This window comes from Electrona antarctica (assembly GCF_951216825.1).
Source record: "Electrona antarctica genome assembly, chromosome: 7".
Lineage (NCBI taxonomy): Eukaryota > Metazoa > Chordata > Actinopteri > Myctophiformes > Myctophidae > Electrona > Electrona antarctica.
In genome coordinates, this window is record NC_136812.1 from 48523819 (window position 1) to 48545847 (window position 22029).

Consider the following 22029-nt stretch of genomic DNA (forward strand, 5'->3'; position numbering starts at 1 on the left):
GCGCGCAATGCCGGTGCTTATATGTGACGTCGTCTGATAAGGCGTCTATGTATTAAAGTATTAAAAAAGTGCTTTGACAAAAACCTCCTAACTCCACTTGAGCTGGATGTTACTTTCATTTTCTGAAAAATTAACATTTTGGAGTTAGCTGGTTTCTTCCAGACAGCAGAGATATACAGTTTTACATAATATAGTGAAGTGATATACGGTAGTGAGCAATGCGTTATTCATTGGTTGACCCAGAAGCATCCTATGGTGATGAAGCTGACAGAGATGTACACAATATAGAACCCAAACAGCAGCCGGTCGATGACCAGCCCTATCTGGAGCCACTCCTCTTTCTTCTGACCGTCCTGGAGATGTTGGTCCATCTGCGTGCGGATGGCACGGAGGTCCCTGGACAGCCTCTTCAGCTCCTCTAGGGCAGGAGCCAGTGGGTCTTCTGGGGGGGCTTTCATTGGAGACTGTGGAGTGTCGAGGGTCTTCTGAGTCGCCGCCGTGATGTAGATCCGAGGTTCTCCGTTGGTGACGGGACCATGCTGGACATCCTTGCTGTTCACCGTCACTGAGTTTGAAAAGGGAAAGTGAGGTAACGTTAGTAGGGGGACAGTAAGGTGATGCTGGTCTCCCAGCACTAGCCATTAGTTTATTGAGTGCCCACTGCCCATGGTCAGGTTCAGCGCCAAAACAAAATGGCTTCCTCTGAACGCAGGTCTCCGCCAGGACGGGTTGTCTACCCAGGGCCCACTATTTTAGAAGGCTGATATGGACAATTGTGAGAAATCAGACTGATATATCAAAGGTTGTAGGAGTTGTAGCAAAAAGTGTGTTTTGAAAATCATGCAAAATGGTGGAAATACTAATCGGCACAAATGCCCAGGGCTTATATGGGGAGTTGTGTGCAAAGTTCTGGTGCAGATATAGGTAAAGACGTGACTGGGCCTTATAGCGCAACCATGAGGCTGATTTGAAAAATGTCAAGTGGCATTTCTTCCTCTGCCTAGTGGGAATGTGCATAATTTCACGGAAATTGCACGCTGTGTTCATAGGCATTCCTGCAACGTCCGGAAGGCAATCATAGCCAACTAGGATGGAATATGGTAAATCGGACGGATCCGATTTGTGTGATGTATGGATAAAATCTGTAAGAGTAATTTTAAGAAATGTTTTACACGGACACACGCACACACACATGTACTTCATATTTTTGTCACGTGTAGAAATCTTTGTGCATTTTGATGAAAGATCCCAGGAGGAGATAGATTTTAACTTTTTTTCATATAATTCAAAAAAGTTCCTTCGGGACGAGCTTGGTCCCTTAAAAATCCATGAATTCAAGGCTCCATGGGGGGAGTTGTCGATAAAAAAGTATGCTTTGTAATAATAATCAGAATCTACAAAGTAATTAGTAACTAAAGGAGGAAAGGACCCGACGAGTGACGAAGATGTAACTTTTGTAGATGTAATTTTTACTTGCACCCTGATAATAAAATAAGGGCTTACTGTCTGAGTTGCTCCAGTGCCTCCTTTCCTCCTGTAGCCTGTCCTGCCTCTGAGATGCTCCAGACTGGCCTGCCATAGGCTAGAGGCCTCTGAGATGCACCAGACTGGCCTGCCATAGGCTAGAGGCTGCCTCTGAGATGCACCAGACTGGCCTGCCATAGGCTAGAGGCCTCTGAGATGCACCAGACTGGCCTGCCATAGGCTAGAGGCCTCAGAGATGCACCAGACTGGCCTGCCATAGGCTAGAGGCGCGGTTGGAACTCCCTTCTGCTTAACTAGTAACTAAAGTTCTCAAATAGGCCTAAATGTAGTGGAGTAAAAGTACACTATTTGCCTCTGAGATGTAGTGGAGTATAGAAGTACATGTATTGAAAGCAAAAAAATAAAAAAATAAACACAATCGCTATTGTACTTAAGTACGGTACATAGAGTAAAGTTTGCACCACTGACCATGCTCCTCTGGGCTGAGCATAACTGTGACTCTGTTGCTTGGCGGTTTAGGGGGGAGACACACAATGTAGGCCAGGTACTTCAGCACCACGGTCCTGAGCCAGCGAGGCACGGGGGAGTGATGGCGGGAGCTGCACTTGATGTTGGTGATGAAGATGGTCTCCAGCAGGCTGGCCACCATCAGAGCCATGCTGATGGAGAAGAACACATCTACAGAAGGGGACGGAGAGGGGAAGAACTGAAGGTTTGGAAGGCTGAGCTCAGACCTTTACTGCATTGCTGTGATGAATGTTGTGTAGTGTCATGGCCGCCCCAATGCATTTCCAATGGAGGTCACATGGTTTGACACAACATTTGTGTTGTGTGAGGGGGAGGGGGCAGTCGAAACACAGCTGAAAGCCATACAACAGACCATGTGACCTCCATTGGAAATGCATTGGGGCGGCCATGACACTCACAACGCTGTAAAGGTCTGAGTGAGGCCGAAGACAAAGCCAATGAATGGCCTATACTGTATATGCAATGCACACAGGAGTCCCTTTTTTGCAGAGCCTGGGTTTCGATGGGCGCTGCTTGTTTTACAGCACCGGCTACTATACTAGTAGGCTATATATGCCTAAACCTATACCCTAACCTCACAAAAACTATGCCTAAACCTAACCTTAACCCTAACACTAACCTGTAAAACAAGCGCGCACTCAGCGACCATCGACTCCCGGGATTCGCCAAAGAGAGTCTCCCAGAATAACTAAGGATCTGTTCCATTTAGTGTGCAGTGGTTCTCAAACTTTTTATCGAGGACCCCCATAAATGAGACGTAGCCTGCAGAGTTAGTTCAGTCAGTCACACTCGAGGGATCGAGTTCATGCCGTGCTCAAAGGCGCATTCTATACTCAAGGGGTTAACATGCTGAAATATATATGTGGGTGTACAAGTGTGTGCAAGTCCCACACGTCATTCGCTGATGTGGCAGTCAGCTGACCAATTGGGCGGGCTACTTAAGCTCACTAGTCTGCATGCTCTTCCTGCCTTCCTTCTGCTATGGTTCCCGGTTGTTATGTGATGTTTGCTCCCACCACCACCCCAGCACCACCGGTGGGCTCTGTTATTTACAGTATGTTCCCCATGGGGGTTTTATTGTATATCTATCTCCCTGCTCTTAATGTTTAATGATGGTGTTTGATTGTGCCGAGCAGGGAGAAAATGCAGCAGAGCCGAACGCCAAGTCAAATATTATGCACACTTGTATTCTCATTCTACAATAAATATTGGTTTAATCTATCCGTGAGTTGTCTGACTGAACTGCAAGAGTGTACAAATGGTTCCATTTGTACACTCTCAGAGTTACACAACCGTACAGGGCCTGGAACCCACTCAAGGACACTTTGAGACCCACCGGTGTAGAGACGTAGAGTGTTTCCAGTGAGCCAACGCGCACAATAGCAGCACCTCTGACCCGGATCGGTACACACCTGTGAAGAAGTAGGGAAGTGGCCCAAGTTCTTTCCAAAATGGCGTGTGTGCATAGAGCCAATTCCAGTGACCTCCCCCTCGGCCCATTACTTTTTTAATGTCCTTGAAGAGCCATACAGGGTGTTAGTGTTTGAAATAGAACTGTAAGTATGAAAAAAATCACACCCGTGTGAACTGAGTGGTGTAAGGTCTTATATAGACTGATCAGCTGTGGTCTGACGTAATGTCTGACGTAATGAAATCACACCTGTGTGAACTGGGTGACCGTAGCAACCATTCTCATTTTTTTGGCACAGACCAAGCCAGTTGTAGGAGTGGTTTACACCACTCAAAAAATCATTAACATGGTGAAACACATCTTGATGACATCATCAAGATGTGTTTCACCATGTTAATGATTTTTTTCAGATCTCCAGTTTTAGGAAACACAGAATGGGGGAACTTTTTAATTATTTCCACACAACAGCTTTAAGGTATATTAATGACATAGTAAAATGTTGAAAATGAGTGGAATGCCCCTTTAATCCATTCCAAGAATTAGTTTTGCACAAAATGCACTCCTTGGGCTACAAACGGCCATATACGTCATGACAAATGTGATGAGGTCAGCACATTTTGGGCACATTTGGGCAAATGGCTATGGCTGCGTTTAGCCCAAGGAGTGTATTTTGTGCAAAATGAATGCTTGGAATGGATTCAGAATCATGAAAAACCCCTAGTTTGACATGCTACTTAAAGCAAAAGGAAAGTTTGACATTTTTTCCTGCCATAGTATGTTAATGGTAGGGTCACAAGAAACCGCTATTAAAAACATTGCCCAATACTAACAGCCGGTCACCAAGTGGATTCATGAATGTATGTATATACTATATAGACAATATTTTAGGCCAATAAAGAAGACTATATACCAAATTTCCCACTTTAAACAAAAGAAGCCTGTCGGCTGCCGGACTAATGGTTAAACATCATGAGAATGATGATAATACCTTTCATGTCTTTGAAAGCCTTTTATACATTCACAATTCAGAGATTTAGCAGATGTTCCAAAGCATTCTCATGCTCAATTTGCTGCCTGATCAGACGCCATAGGCCAGTGGTTCTCAAAGTGGGGTCCCTGGGGGGGTTCCACTTGTTAATAATACAGTATAACACGTAACACTAATAATTTATTACACGTCTTGGTTGAATGCTTGATTCTATCGACATGTATTGATGTCCTCTAGCATCTACACAGACTATTGGAAAGGAATGCCTGGGGCATTTGACCAAGCGCCTGTATTTGACAAGTTGGGGTGAGAATATATCCCAGGATTACTGCATGCTTTTTGTGAGGGTCCCTAATACCCTAGGGGACACTGGGAGAACACGCAAACACCACACAGAAAGGCCCTTTCGCCAACCCCACCTATGGGCGCTGATGACGCGGATGAGAGAACAAACCACTTTACCAGCTCAGTGGTTAGACTTTCCGCCATGAAACTAGGAGGTCGGGGGTTCGATCAAAGACTGTAAAAATGGGACCCACAAGGGTTAGAACAACTACAAATGATTCCAGAGTGCGGCACGGCTGCGGCTCACCGCTCTAAGACAGGGGTTCTCAACGTTTTTGGCCGGGGACCCCCGAAAATGCTTTGGCAACGTCTCGGGACCCCCGCCCCGCCCCCTCCCGACCCCCAATATAAATTGACTGCTACAATAACCTTAAACCATTTTGGGCGGGAACCCCTTTTGGTGTTTTAAGCATTGTTATAATTTAGCTATTAAAAAATAGCAGATCTACAAGCTCATAGCGCGCCACCGAGTGGCGCGCTATGAACTTGTAGGTCTGCTATTTTTGAAAAATCGTGAAAATAAAATTTTAAAAAACATATTTTTATTTTTTTTATTTTTTTTAATATTTTGGGGACCCCCCAAAATAATTTGGCGACCCCCCGAGGGGTCGCGACCCACGGGTTGAGAACCCCTGCTCTAAGAGATGGGTCAAATGCAGAGAACAAATCTCGCAGCAATGTATGTGTCAAATAGTAGGTCTTTTGAACTCACTCATGAGAGGTGTGTTCTCTCCGGTGGCCGGCAGCAGGTCGTTCATCATGAGCAGAAAGACGGTGTAGCCCAGGATGAGGGTCATCTTGAAGGAGGAACGGTCCACGTGCTCGGGGGGAAGCAGGAAGCTGAAGAAGTCCACTGTGATGAGGAAACAGCTGGGAACCAGGAGGTTCACCACGTAGAGGGTGGGATTTCTTCTTAAAACCAGCTAAAGTGAGATAAACGGGTATCGCCTGAGGGTCAGTGAAATGATGATCCAGAAAGAAGTTGTCGACTCTTTTGGTGGTTAGTCTGAGAAAGATGACCCTTGCATACGTTTGCCTGCAAAAATAGTTTGCTGTTACATCAAAGGATTAAAGTCAATAGAATAGAGCTCCGAAGTCTGACGTCACTTTCAGTAGAGGGCGTCAATCTCCAGGTTCATGTATTTGTTTATTTGCATTGAGATCCCCAAACGGCGATTTTAGGTCGCTTCATATAAGAACTGTGTTTGAAAAATAAACCGACCACCTCTTCGTTTCTGTCAGGGGAGTGGCTGTGCGTCGTTAATGATGTCCATTCATATTTGATACAGCCAGTTTCTAGAGAAAATGGAATTAATGTGACCGCAAAAGCCTTGAAACTACATATGAATGCAATGTCGCTGAGCATATACGTCACGCCCAGCTGTCAACATATTGTGTTCCTGAGATTCCTCGTTGACGTAAGCTCAGCTGGTGGTGACTCGACTCGTACTAACCACGATACATTATATATCAATAAAATAAAAATAAACGTAATTAACGTTCAGTTCACTAGGAAAGACCAAACATCAGACATGAGAACCTTTTAGATGGTTTATTGAATAGATGTGGCGCGTGGACGTTTATGTACTCGTCGCATGGGGGAGGAGCATGGGACGTGAGGCATGAACGGCCACGGCAGGACAGGTGAGGGTGAAGCCAGCATGGTCATCGAAGGTCAGCACCACACGCTTTCTTGCGAGAGTGCGGTGTGCGGCTTAGATGGCCAGGGGCGGGAGGGGATGCCATAGCGGGCCTGATCATCCAAGGTCACGACCCCACGCAAGCGTGAAATGTGCGGCTTGGGTGGTCGGGGCACGCATGACATGGGGCGCCGGCGTGACCATCCAGGGGCATCACTACTCGCGAACGTGTAGCATGCGGCTTGGATTGTCAGGTCGGGGGGGGGATGCCATTAAAGGTGCTCAGCAAGAACATCGAAGGTCATCACCGCACGCGAGCGTGCAGTGTGCGGCTTAGATGGCGCGGGGCACGAATGGCATCGGGTGCTTGATCATCGAAGGTCAGCACCACACGCTTTCTTGCAAGAGTGCGGTGTGCGGCTTAGATGGTCAGAGCACAGGTGAGGGCGTGGGGCATGAATGACGTCGACGTGAGCACAGGACGTCGGCGACAGGGATCAGCGTGAATGACGTCGACGTGAGCACAGGACGTCGGCGACAGGGATCAGGTTCGAGGGGGCGTGGACCCAGGTACTTTGGCTTAGGGGTCGAGGCGAGCGCCTGTGTGATTGTGTTGGAACCCCAAAAGTATCTTACCCTCGGGTTACGAGACCATGGAGAGCTGGGCATTGTGCAGGTCCGGGGCGTTGGTGCGGATGTAGCCGTGGTAGGCCTGGGACGACCACCGGCCGAGGATCTGGATCACGTGGTCGGGAACTCCCTTGCTCGAAGCCGTGGATGCTGCTCCGATTCTGAAGGAGTGGCCTGAGAAGTGTTCTGGGGAGATTCCCGCTTTGGTGAGGACCAGGCGGAGGTGGGAATGGAACCAGGTGCGGGTGGCGACTGAACCACTGTTGGTTATGAAGAGGGGATCCGATGGTGTAGCGCGCTGGGCACGTCGGGAGAGAGAGTGGTTAGCGAGGGGCTCGTAGGGGCTGAGGAAGGCATTGAGTTTGTAGAGGAAGATGGGGGTGGTTTTACCAAACTGGTCCGTTTTGCTGTGCTTGATGGTGAAGATGAGGGAGGAAGTGCTGTGGATGGTTAGGTCGGCCAGCCTGGGATGGAGAGCTGGGTCGAACCTGGAGTTGGAGGAGGTGAACTCCGAGCATCTCAAAACCCCAAAAAAGGCTAAAAGGAACATGGCCTCGAGCGTGGCGTCGGTGTGGGGTCTGAGTAGCCTGTGCGGAGGATGTGGATGCAGCTGGTTAGGATTTCGGCTGTGAGGGGTTGGCGTTGGGGGGGGAGTTTTGGCTCGATCCTCTGGAAGCCTTTGAGTAGGAGGGTGGTCTGAGGATGTTGTATGGATGGATGGGGAGAGCCGGTTATGAGTTTTGTGAAGAAGTTGATGCCGCACAGGTAGACTCGGATGGTTGATGACCTGGCGGTTGTGGAATGGAGGTAACTGATGTAGGAAGAGAGGGTGATGAGGTCCGAGGATGGGAAGTGGACGTGGAAGAGGGTGTGGAAGGACTGGAAGTTCTTCCAGGCTGTCCAGTAGGAGGAGAGGGTGGATGGGGCAATGCCTTGCAGGATCATGTGCCGGGAGTGGGTGAGGAGGTGGTGAAACGGGTGGTTTAGGGGAAGGTCATCTCCGAAAAGGGTGGAACCGGGGTTGGTGTCGGGTCGGCTTCTGGGGCCAAGCTCCTGAATCTCTGAAAGGAAAAGCGGGAAAGAGCGTCAGCGATGGTGTTCTGGTGACCGGGGATGTGGGCTGCGCGAAGGATGAAGTTTTTTGTGACGGTTATCCAGGTGAGTCTGCGGAGGAGGGCCATGATGGGGAGTGAGGAAGATCTGCCTTTGTTGATGGTGTGCACTGTAGTGAGGTTGTCGGAGTGGATCAGGATGGACCTGCTGGCCCAGGCTGCTGTTGTTGCGCTGTTGCTGAGCTGAGCAACGCGGGTGCCTGTTTGTTGGTGCAGTTGATGCGGGTGTGAGCTTTGCCACAGAAGGTGCAGATATGAAGCATGCGGCATGAGGACATGTCGCAGCCGCCTTCGTTGTAGTTATTACATACCATCTTGCTCCCTATGAACAGGAGCGGACGGCCGCGCCTGTCTCTGGCGTGGCTGGGGGAGGGAAGGGGTTTGGTGGAGGTGGTGACGCTGAAGAGGGAGGGGATGGTGGAGCTGGTTTGGAATGGAGCATGGGGGCGGGGTTCTGGGGCTATGAAGGTGCAGAGGGTGGTGGGGTGGGTGGGGCAGTTGCAAAGACTGCAAGCTTCGGAGGTTTTTCCTGCAAAAATCCGGCAGTATAGCTCCAGGTCGAGGGAGCCCCAGTACGTGCCTGTATTAAATTGCTGGAGTCTGGAGGCGGCCCTGGCAGAGAATTGTCGATGATACTCATAAAAAAGGCTGCCTCCGAAGCGGGCGCAAAGGTCCATGCACAGATAGAGGTGGTCATCGAGCTCTTGGCGGCGGGAAGGATAGGTGGTGCAGAGGATGTCGCGGAAAATGGAGAAGGCTAATACAAACTCGGTGGGTGTGAGGACGGAGGAAGTGGATTGGGAGAGGTCGCGGAGAGTGATGGAGACTCCTTCTACGGTGACGGATCGGTGTTGGGCGGTGCTGGCGGAGGGGCGGATGAGGGAGGAAAGGTCAGTGTCCATACCTTGGAGGATTTGGGATCGGAGGGATGAGGAGACCATGGGGGTGTTGAGGGCGATGGCTGATGGCGGGACGGGTGCTGGCGTGGCTGTAGCAAGGGAGAAGGAAGGAGGGGGGGGGGGGGGTTGGGGAATACTGGGTGGGGGGGGAGAAAAGACATGTTAAATTGAGGGGCACTGGGCGCTGCTGGGGGAAATCCTAGGGTGGCTGGGGGACCTCCTAGGGCCGCTGGGGGACCTCCTAGGGAAGATGGAGCCTGGAATGGGAAAGATAGGTTGTACTGGAGGAGGGGGGAGGTGGGGTGGGTGGAGGTGGGGTGCTGCGGCCTGCTGGAAATAGGAGGGAGGGACGGGTGGGGCAGAAGGGAGAAAACCAGGTGGAATTAGTTTGGTAGTGTGTGGTGGATGGAGGATACTGGCCGTTTGCATGGTAGATGGGGCTGAAGTGGCTGGAGCTCCTATGGTTGAGTGGTGGGAATGGAGATGGTGGGTGTCTGGGGAGAATGAGTGTCTCTTGAATGTCACTGTGGCAGCGGAACGCTGCGTGACGTCACCGGAGCGGGACGGAGCCGCCGACTTTGTGGCGGCGCCGCCACGCGACGTGGCAGCCCGACGCGAGGGGTTTCCGCGACGCGACGGCGCTGCCTGCTGCGCGACGACGCCACCACTCGGCCGAGCGGACACCCGAGAAGCGTCTCCTGGGCTGGGTGGATGACGCGTGACGTCACGGCTGTGCGACAGACTCGCGTTGGCTGGCGAGGCTGCTGTTGTTGCGCTGTTGCTGAGCTGAGCAACGCGGGTGGATGTGAGGAGAGTAAACAAGGCTAGCTTGTTTGCTGAGCGGGTGAAGTTGATGCCCTTGGTGATGAGGGCTCTTTGAAGGCCGACTACGGTCCAATCCGACACGAGCGTTGGTGCTGGTAGGTTGGAGCCGCGCGGAGAGGCGACAGGAAGGCTGGTTGGAGAAGCCGCTGCTGCTTGAGCCTGCTGGCCGAGGCGGCGGGATGAGGTGCGGGATGGCTTGGGCTGCTGGACCGGTACCGGGTTCTGCTGGTGCCCGTCTCCTGACGGGGAGGAACGTGGACCCTCGTGGAACTCCCGGGGTGTCCGATCCATGGACGCGGCGGAACCGGGAGGTACGATCACGACTGACCTGAGCCTACCGCGGAGGTGCTCTGGGGTGTCGGGCACGAAGAGGAGGTCGGCGGCGACGACAGCTCGGTGAGTACCGGTGTCGGCGGGTTCGTTGGCGGGTATGCCGACGAATAGATCCTCGTTGTCCGAGGCGTGGATATTCAGCTGGGCTGCCATACTGAGCGTTGGATTGCAAGCTGAGGTGAGCTAGATAGAGAAAATATACACGTATATGTTCTCTTGGCGTTGGTGTGTGCTTTGTTTACTGGAAACTGGCACACTGGCATTTTTTTTAAACTTGCGTTTAAATACCCCCGGTGGTAGGTGAGGGAGGAGTGGCCAGGTTGGTTGGAGGTGGGTGAGTGGTTGGCAAGGGTGGCAAGGGTGGAGTTGGCAGTGGCAGGTGGGTTGAGCTAGGTAGTCATCTGCTTGGCCAAACCTCCCGAACCTCAGTTGTTCCAACTCCATTTTCTGTTGTGCGACGGGCTGCGGGCAGAAGCAGCCTACCCGGAAATGTAGTCTCTGGGTTGTTTGGCTCGTTTCTAACGCTTATTTTGTTACTCTTTGGGTATATTTGTACATTTCCACCTTCAGTCGATGCTTCATATCCATATGAGTGAAAAGGCCGGGGTGATCGGTTTATTTTTCAAACACAGTTCTTATATGAGGCGATCTAAAATCCCCCTATGGAGAGTACAATGCTTATAAAAACATACATGAACCATGGCGCTCACTGCACTCTACTGGTAGTAGAGGGCAGTGACGTCAGGACTTCGGTGCTCTATGTAAACACAAGAGACTGTCCTTCACCCATGGCAAATATGAAAAGCCTCTGCCAAGATGTAATTATAAGGCACAGACTATTATACTTAATATGTCATTTGTTGACTTACCTCCTAAGAGTTACTCCACCCATATTTAGATCAAACATGGGAAAATTATCTTTCTACTGCTCCGGCACGGCATGGAATGCCCTGACACCATACCATCCATTAAAGCATGTGTATCACTGGTTTCTTTCTAAATTAGCCAGAAATTAGCCAATGAGTCAGAAAGTCCTGGACAAAATGAAAGTGTTCTTACATGGAATTCCAGCTCTGAGAAGCTCCCCTCAGCTACGTCCAGGGTAGATGGTTGTGCTAGAATATCTCGGAGGTCCCATTCCCCCATCGTCCGAATGATACCCATGGACTCGTCATAGATCTCCTGGGCTGTGCTGCCCAAAACCAGCCTCACGTCAGAAGCTGCAACGACAGTTTGCGAGGGATAGAACGTCACGCCCCGCTGTCAATACATTCCTGAGTGAGATGCGTGAGATTCTGAATTGACGCCAGCTATAGCAGTGACTCCGTAATGTAACGAAACATTAAATATCGATAACAAACCGTAATACCGGTAAACATGGCTGTTTTTGACAGAAGAAAGCGCGTGAAGAGAGGGGAGAATCGTAGGGGAGAGGTAATGAAAAAAAGAAAGAGAAAAAAACACATATACGGTATACTTTTTCCCAGTAAACTAATGCCCTACTTGATCATATACTACAGTACAGCATCACTCAAAAGTATCTCGTCACTCAAAAGTATCTTGTCACTCAAAACTATCTCGAAACATGACGTGAAGTAACACGTTTTAGATCTGCTACTTTTGAGGTTTGTGCATGTGAATCCTGATAAGTAACATATGACAATTTGACTAGTCTAGTCTTGTCTTGTCTTGTCTTTTCCTGTCTGTCTGTCTGTCTGTCTGTCTGTCTGTCTGTCTGTCTGTCTGTCTGTCTGTCTGTCTGTCTGTCTGTCTGTCTGTCTGTCTGTCTGTCTGTCTGTCTGTCTGTCCGTCTGTCTCACCATAGTGAAGGTAGGATCCGAAGGTCAGAGTGCATTTCTGAGTGTCGAAGGGGAACCTGAAGATCTCCATGTGACAGGAAGTGACCGCTCTGACTGGCCTGTCGTCATACACGTGGCCCGTGTTGTCCAGGTACACAAAGGGAGTGTTGGGAGAGTTGTCCTCGTCCATACTGCAACAGGACAAAGGCAGGAAGGAAAGCATGCAACAGAATGGAATGGTAAAGGATGGTTTTAGGGTTAGTTTAATGTAAGCGTATATAAGTTCAACAATAATTCAGATTAAATAAAAGCACTGTGATAAAGAAACAAAAACGCGGCCTGGGCCATGGCTCAGTGGTCCAGGCACCTTGGCTGGTAATCCAGTCTGGCAGTGTGCCGCGGGTTCGACTCCCGATCCCGACGGCCTTTACTGCATGTCTTCCCCCATCTCTCTCCCCATTTCCTGTCAGCCTACTGTCTGTCCCTCCATAAAAAATATAAAATAAAGGCGAAAGCCACAAAAAAAAACTATTAAGAAACAAAAACTCCAAGACAGAGGGGCCAGCAGTAGCTGAGTGAGAGATGCCATCAATCTAGGTTACAGGTTCCCCCAGACGGTCTGCCTACAGTCCGTCCCTTAGCAAGACATTTAACCGCTAACCGCTTACAGATCTGCTTTTTGAGTGGTGCAACCACTCCAAAAAACAGCAATGTCCGTGTTCAACTATGTGACAGTGTGTCTATGTTTGTGTGTGACTATGTTTGTGTGTGTGACGTTAATGAGCACCAGTACCATTGAGTACCAAAAGTGGCACTGTTGTGCCAGAAACAGAGAGAGAGAGATAGTGCTGCACTGTTGCCTGCTAATGAGAGAGAGAGAGAGACAGAGAGGGGGGGGGGGGGGGGGGGGATTTGCACCACTCAGTTCACACGGGTGTGAATTTTTTATTTCATTTGAATCCTAAAATGTAACAGTTTTGGATATAATTAGGTTTCCACCCGACAGAGACGATATATAGCAATATAAAATAACGTTTTTTCAAAAAAGTTACAGTAGGATTTAGAAGGTGTTAGTGAAGAGTTTTCGGCCTCATCGTCTAAATGTGTGTTAAGTTATGATTCAATTATAAAGGTGCTATTACCAAATTTCTCAAAACAACAGAAAATCAATCAATCAAACAATCCCCTCTACTTGAATCCCTGCATAAAACAATAGTCATAATTTATCATAATTAAAGCCATTTTCTGCACCCATTATGAAAGCTACAGTATTTAAACTATGACGCTCATCTGAAGACCTGATGACCTGATGACCTACATGAGCAAAACATTGCTCCCTTTTGGTTAAATACATTAAAAAAATCACACCTGTGTGAACTGAGTGGTGCAAGGTCTTATATAGCCTGATCAGCTGTGGTCTGACGTAATGTCAGTGACCATAGTAACCATGCTCATTCTTTTGGGCCCCACGTACAGGTACACACAAACACGGATACAAACAAAGCTGGTTGTTGGAGTGGTTTGCACCACTCAAAAAGACGGGAGAGCAGTTCATCGTGTGCAGGCATTCACATTTTACGCATCCGAAGACTGGCACAAAACATGACATCATCTTCACAGAATGTCATCGAACTAGGATATGGGTTTACAGAAGGCAGTGCTTTTTGTCATAAAAAGGAGAACATACAACTCGGCGATGCGGATGTCTGGAACCCACAGCTTCTCCCGAGGTACGGAGACTCTCCTTGCCCCACATTCTCTTTGATCCCAGCTCAAACCCTCAATGTCCCACTCCTAGATGGAATCAGAAACCACAATCAGACATTTCTAGGGATCACATTTTGTTTTATTTTATTTTTTTACAAAGTTTCATGTAATTTCTTAAAATGCTCTACTATCGTTTCAATCTTAACTCTAATGCTTTAAAGGACCACTTCACCACTTTTCAACCTGTCTTCATATAATAGGTCCTCACTAATAATCATGATAAAATGGCACGATTCTTTTCCTACTCAGTCTGTGTCTCATATAGGAGGGCTGTGGGGCAGTTTAGAAACCGTCCTCCAGTGACATCATCATTAGGCAGATTTCTTTTTAAACAAGATTTTTTTACAAAAATGTTCAAATTGCAACTTTTCAGGACTAGAAAGCCTGCAGTTTCTATTAGCTTGTATTCCCAATCGATGATGTCACTGGAGACTGGAGGACGGTTTTTGAACTGCCCACAGCCCTCCTATGAGACACAGACCGAGTAGAATAAAAATTGCGCCATTTTTTCATGATTATTAGTGAGGACCTATTATATGAAGATAGGTTGAAAAGTGGTGAAGTGGTCCTTTAATATCAAATAAGGAAAAAATGGAAATATAAGGTATTGAATTCATGTTTTGCTATTGAGACGTGAACACTTACAAGGATCTGCCATAGGAACGTTGTAAGTGTCTGGGCTTTTTCATTCTAGAGAGAATGTTCAGAAAATGTTCAGTGACAGGGAAAACGAACTAACTACATTTTAAAATAATTGGAAGCTGCACAGTTAACACACAGTGCATGTTTAGACAGACATGACAATGTTTAAGAAATAGACCTGTACTCACCACTCCTAGAATTCCCACTATGGTAATATGAACGCTGACTTCTGTTGGTGTTGTGAAGTTTTTTACAGGGCGTATGAGTTTCTTACTACTACTTAATACACTCTCCTCCAGGGCCTTAAACAATGACTCAGGAGTTGGACTGCTACAATTCAATGCTGCTGCCCAACCTGCATTTATGGGGGGAAACAATGTGAGTTTAATGTTGGAATGAATTCACACGAATGCATTCCAATAAACTCATGCCTACTGTATGGCATTGCAACAGTAGTGAGTAGGTCTCCCTTTTCCCTTGTACTCCGCACCACTAAGTACATTCACTCAAGTACTGTAATTACCATTTTTCACTTCTACTCCACTACATCTCAGATCCAAATATTGTACTTTTACTCCACTATAATTATTTGAAAACTAGTTACTATAGTTATTTTATAGATTTTTTTGTATAGAATTTGATTACAATTACAAAATACATTAACCACTTCTGCTCTGTATACATTTCAGCATTTGAAAATAGCCAATCTACTAGCTCACAAATACATCACAATGAGATGCATTGTGAGCTCGTTGATCTGCTATTTTCAAAAGATTTTGTATACATTTGAAAACTTGAAATGGACATTCAGCATAATGACTACTTTTACTTTTGGTACTTTAAGTACATTTTGATGTTTATAAGGCCCCACCTTTCGATCTAGCATACAACATTGATGCATGCTAGATGTATAAGCAAGATGTAAGTGTCATGGCCGCCCCAATGCATTTCCAATGGAAGTCACATGGTTTGATACAACATTTTGGACTACAAGCTGTTGTATGGCTTTCGGCTGTGTTTCGACTTCCCCCCTCCCCCTCATACAACACAAATGTTGTGTCAAACCATGTGACTCCCATTGGAAATGCATTGGGGCAAGATGTATCACACCCTTTGTATACAACAAGCATACATCAATCTGTTGCGACCGTGTGAGTCGCCCCTAACTGTGTTCAAGTACACTTTTTTTGCAGACTTTTACTTGTAAAAAAAAATTCAGTGTCAGTGCTCATCCTCAAAAACATACACACAATGAGTTTTATTTATAGAGTTATAGAGTCATACAGTTATACAGTCATAACTAATCCTATGTCATTTATTTGCATAGATTTCAAAAGCATACCGCATATAAGCATCAGAGGTTCCCAGTGTCCATGTGGAGTGTAAACTGAGAAGCCGTTTCATCTACCAAACAGTACATTGTTAAACATTCATTCCAGTGTTTCTTACCGTGAAGCAACGCGACACAGAAGATGAACTCAGCAGATTTCTTTAGATCCTTCATCTTCTCGAGCCTCTGCACAGCGATTTTCATTCCATTTATTTTATTTTATTTTATCACAAAGCAAAAAAAAACTAAAAGGTTCTGTCTGTTCCATCGGCTTGTTTTGTGGCAGTGTGACAAGATGTCTTCTCTAATAATAATAATTTCTCATCAATTCACACTCACAACATCACGCCCAGTGTAATCGTCTGGGCATTTCCCCACAAACTAATATTTACATGCATGAATGTATTATGCAAATATGAGTTTGTATTGTTTGCACCACAGCTTTTTGGAACAACTTCAGGAAATGAAGGCTATACCTGAGCGTCAACTCAGGTGACTGTCTGAGGATGGGTGTGGACAAACATGACAATGTTAGCTTTGTGGTTGTTGCGTGACAGGGACTGTGGCGTGCATCGAAAAAGGCCTTTCATGGCAGGTGAGGCTGTCAGGTAACTTTGGCTGTTAATCCTTTCCATTTCGAGACACAAGACTGGAGACAGAGACATAGAAATAAAGATACAGTAGAGATGGCAAAGGAAGGAAGTGATTAGTGCAAGCAAGGGAGAAAAAAAGCTGTTACAGTACCTGTATATATACATCTTTTCCTCTGTGTATTTTGATCTCTGGTAGAAATGCTGTAGAAATGATATTTGCATAATCAAAACATTGAGTTTTATTGTACTGTACTGCCCAAAATGAACTGCATATTCTAAAACTAAAATAATAATAATAATAATAATTTAAAAAAAAAAGATATTTGCAAAAATGTATGTCCAACCTGTACTGTAGCAGAACTAGGTATGCTATTGTTATTGATTGCTGTTGCATGCACTGTCTGGTATACAATACAGTAGTACAGTGCTGTGGAAATTAATCCAATAAATCAATAAAGCAGTGTGGAAAGTAAATAAGTACATTTACTTATGTACTGTCTAGGTAACCTTTTTAGGTATTTGTACTTTACTTCCGCATTTCCAATTTCCAATACTTTTACTTCTACACCACTACATCTCCGATCCAAATGTTGTACTTTTACACTTAAAGGTCCCCCATGAAGAGATGCCCCTAGCTTTAGTTTAGATCGTAGGTGGAGAAAGATTGGTGGTACAAAATTATGCAATGACAAGCATTTACTTATTCTTTCCATAAGCATTAAGGCAGGGGTGGGCAACTGGCGTCCCGGGGGCCACATGCGGCCACATGCGGCCCCCACCTTCACTTAATGTGGCCCTCAGGTTAATGTCAGAATACTGATACTGATAATATTGGTTTCAGCTGTTACTATTCCACAACATGCAAACATGACCCGTCTAAATTAGTAGCTCATTGCTTCAACACAAGTATAATTAAAGGCATTTGAAATTACATAAAAATATTAATTTTCAGCATTCCAATTCAAAAATAGCAAAAATTCAAGATTTCAATTCAAATATAAAAATAGCCAATCTACAAGCTCAAAACGTGTCGCGCTGCGACACGTTTTGAGCTTGTAGATCGGCTATTTTTGCTACGACAGTAATATATGGCCCTAGGGAGTGAGTGTGGAAATATAGTGGCCCTCTCCATCGTCAAAGTTGCCCACCCCTGAATTAAGGGTTACATTTTACACTTATACATTTGAAAACTTGAAATGGAACATTCTGCATAATGAGTAATTTTTACTTTTGGTACTTAGAGTACATTTTGATGCCAATACTTTTGTATACTTTTACTCCTGTATTTTGAATTCCGGACCTGTACTTGTAACAGAGTATTTCTAGGCCTATATTAGCAGTATTGATACTTTTAGGTCGGTAGTCGACGGACATTTTTCGTCAGTCTTAGTGGATGAAATCAACACTATACAGCTGGAGGTCTCCCAGCCTCCTCAGCTCCTCCAGGGCCTTTTCCCATAGACATAAAAGGGTATACGCTCTTCCGTCTCTGGGGTGGATTCTCAAGAGAGGGCAAGCTTCTGCGTTGGTGCCAAGAATGCAATGAAAGGAGGGATCGACGTGCCTCTCCAATAAACTGCAGCTGCCAATGAGGCATCTATTTTTGCCAGGTGAAGCCTGGCCTATATTCGATGCTGTTGGCTTTAGCGACTTTGGCGCGACCTAGGCATGATTGGCTGCCCGAGTCTGACCCCATACTCTGAAACGTTCTGACCGCATACTCTGCGTGGATGTCTCTGCACCGCCGCTGAATTTGCTGAAGGCACTCTGCGTCGCTGCCCAAGTGACGTCACGTCATGTGACTCCTACATGTCTCTCGCTGTCACTCATGTGACTACTGGCCAATCACAGCGCGTCTTTTCCGGGACTTATGTTATGCACGCGGAAGATGCTCATTGAAGGCAAATGCTTTGCAAGGAATCTCGGGAAAATTGTGCCTTCAATGGTGACACGCGCGTCTACGTATATATGATTGATTGATTGATTGATTGATTGATTGATTGATCGATTGATCAATTGATTGATTGATTGATTGATTCTTTATTTAAGTGTCATGCTTCCGAAGAAGCCCAGCCCATATGGACTTACAGGACACTTTTTACAGTTTACATAAACAATTACAATAAACCGACATGACGGTTTGCAAACAATGATCAAGTGAATACCAAACTGACACTCCAGATCCTTACGAGGCAGATTACATAATATACAACATAAAATAAAATACCATACAATAAAATACACCATTAGGCCTGTGACAGGAGACACATGTACCTACTTGAAGAGCTGGGATTGTCTTCTACTACAGGCTCTAGAAACAAACTGGGCTGTCCTAAATACTTCATAATTAAATAACCAGTCTAACTTCTGTCCATCATCTTCCCAGAATAGATCAGGATTATTTCTTTGTTGCATTACCTCAAACAGTGGAACCCTCAAATCATCATACAGGGTACAATAAAACATACAATGAAATTAATTTTCCACATCATTTAGGTCACATACAATACATAATCTATTCTCTTCATGGGACCGCTGAAAACCGCCCTACCTCAATAGCCAGAGGCAGGATACCAGTTCTCAGCTGGGCACACAATGACTTGGTTTCTGGTTATAAAGGATTTGACATACAGTTCAGTACCAAAACACTGCTTCATCTGGACATATGATCTAAGTTTTGGTTTAGACCATATGTCATTTGACCATTTATCTTTGTAATTACTAAATAGTTTTTGTTTCAACCTATTGATATTACCACAAAGCATATTCTGAAAGATATAAGACAGATCTGCCTCTCTAAAAATAGAAAAAACTTCCTTCATCCAGGGGCCATTGTGTGCCTTATCCCAATTGAATACCTTTTTTGTTAACCTATCTTCTCTTATATATGTCTATGGTTCCAGCCATATAGGAGCAATGTTTGGAACTATAGGCACCCGCTTTGCGGCGAGATCAAAGTGTGTCGCTACTCTCCTACTCTACACTCTGATAAAACCTAAAAGAAAAACGGAAAATAAAAATTAATGAAAATTAATGTCATGAAACCTTTAAATTACTATGGCCTTTTCCTAGTCTACCCTCTACCTCTCGTCAGCCCTGTCCTCCATTGGCCACTAGAGGGTAGACTTTTACCTCTGACTTTTACCTCTGAGCAAAGGGCATTGTTGTTTTACACAAAGATCTTCAGTAATATTCAGACTGCAGATATTTCTTGCTGTACATTGAGGAAAATAAATAATAAAACTGCTCCCAAGGTGCTGTATTAATGACAGCCACTGTCTGCTCCTAATAGGCTGGGAAAATGCAGGACAAATAGCCTATACTCCTGTATTTTCAAATGAACTGTAATGATATTATGTCAGTATTCTTACAATTTACAATTTACAATTTAGGCATTTAGCAGACGCTATGATGTCTTTCATAGGATTTCCTGCGGAGACTGAAAAAAGTGAACTCCCCCATCTCTATTATGACATCGTTCTACAGAGGAACCATCGAGAGCATCCTGACGTACTGCATCACTGTCTGGTATGGGAACTGTACAGATGCCGACCGCAAGTCCCTACAGAGGATAGTGAGAGCAGCGGAGAAGATCACAGGTGTCCGTCCCCTCCCCCCCATAGCTGACATATACACAGACCGATGTGTCAGGAAGGCCATGAGTATTATGACCGACCCCTCCCACCCCTCCCACCATCTCCTTGAACTCCTCCCATCTGGTAGGAGGTTCAAGAGCCTAGGAGGAAGCGCCAGCAGGCTGTCCAACAGTTTCTTCACGACACTGAATGCTCGCCACATATTGCCCCCAAGGCCAACATCCTGAGAGATGAATAGCACTTTACACATATGCACTTTGTTTGAATGCATCAGCACTTTCTCCTGCTAATGTTGTCTGCTCCTTTTACCTTTTAATGTTTTTAAAAAGGCTTTGCCTCTTTTGAATGTGTCTATTGTTTTTAAATGTGAAGCATCATGAGCCGTGGAGAACAGTATTTTGCTCCCCTGTATGCCCAGTGTATATTGTGGAAGTGACAATAAATCTGATTGATTGATTGATTGATTGATTGATTGATTGATTGATTGATTGATTGATTGATTGATTGATTGATTGATTGATTGATTGATTGATTGATAGATATATTTGGGCAAGAATTCAGAAGGTAAAAAAATAAAAAAAATAAATGACTTCCATAATACAAATTAAAGTAAAATCTATGAAAAAAATACTAATTTGGCTGGCTACACTTTGACTGGAAGAGATCACTATATAGCTTTAGATCGTATGTGGAGAAAGACATTAGCATAATGACAAACAATTACTTATTCCTTCCATACATTTCTTCATATCGACACATTAAGGGTTACATTTTAACACCACGACTCCTCTTGACCTTGAAGGTCACCACAAACCAACGCCTCGGCTTTGGGTAGGCCCGGCAGAGAAAGACGAAATATAATGTTTGTTTGTTTTTCACAGTTTTGTTTATTCAAGATGTCAGGGTATACAGTAAATCAAATAATATGACAGTATATGTGACACACCCATATGGAACATACCAAAGAGATAACATGTACATATAAATGTCGTGACCACTATATGCAAAATATTGTGGTAGCATAAAATAAATTGTACAGTCCTATGCTAACAGGGAAGTGATGATAGTTACAAACCACATAACCTGAATCAAGTTTTGAAACAAAAACACAAACGTACGACAAGACAAGGCAAGACAAGACAAGACAAGACAAGACAAGACAACATGGCATGGTCATTGGTCACCCCTCCAAAACATAATGGACGTGGCAGTGCACCCACACATATAATATAATATAATATATATAATAATAAATATACTGGACAACCCAGCTGCGTCGGGAATCGTATATCTAGTATGCTCAGATTTAGGATTAAACTCATTCAATCTGGAATAGCTCGGAACTGCAAGTCATTTACAAGTGCGAGGAAGGGGCCCCATGATGTGTGTTCAAATTTGGATACCGAGCCTCTCAGGGTACATCTAATTTTTTCTAATTTAAAGACGAAATATAATGTTAAGAGCATTGGCTATGATGGACACCGGATGATATTTAATGATTGAAATAAAGTTATTACAAACATGTATTTTAATGAATGACTTATAGTATGTCCAATATACATCTGATAAACATTACAACAAACAACCAGGCGTACAGTGACTATATAGGCCCACTGTTATTTGGTGCTTTTCTTTTGGAACACCCTAACAAATGACATGCCTTGCATTACATATTTGTCTGCTTTAAAGCAGTGGTTCCCAAACTTTTTCATGCCAAGGACCCCCAAAATGATACCCATTAGCTCGCGGACCCCCATTTGAAAATATATGCCAAGGATCCCCCATTAGAGAAGACTTTTACGGCTCTAGCAGTGATTCTCAACCAGTTTAATTTCAAGGACGCCCAGTTTACATTAGTGTATATGGTCCCCCATTTAATGGCATTTCTATCTCTGGGACCCCAATTTATATTGTAACAGCAACGTTAATTTAACTCTGAGAGTGTACAAATGGAACCAAATGGACCCGTTAGGGTCCGATTGGTTCCATTTGTACACTCTCTGAGTTACAGACCCATAACCATAAGGGTCTATTTGCAGAGCCGGATTTACCTTGCTGAGGGCCCCCGGGCTGGAGCAAATTTGAGGGCCCCCCTTGGGGCGCGCG

The 22029-nt window shown here is 45.4% G+C and overlaps 1 protein-coding gene across 1 annotated transcript; it reads right to left on the reverse strand.

Annotated features, from left to right (window-relative positions):
- Window positions 1-66: 66 nt before the first annotated feature.
- On the reverse strand, window positions 67-15946 carry LOC306925975 (5-hydroxytryptamine receptor 3A-like). The gene is made up of 9 exons (XM_079505160.1): window positions 15854-15946; window positions 14593-14759; window positions 14408-14452; window positions 13683-13789; window positions 12017-12186; window positions 11256-11416; window positions 5470-5680; window positions 1954-2163; window positions 67-565 (listed from the first exon to the last, which is right to left on the reverse strand). The coding sequence occupies exons 1-9, from the start codon at window positions 15936-15938 to the stop codon at window positions 228-230; spliced, it is 1494 nt and encodes a 497-aa protein (XP_079361286.1). The 5' UTR covers window positions 15939-15946; the 3' UTR covers window positions 67-227.
- Between the last annotated feature and the right edge of the window lie 6083 nt (window positions 15947-22029).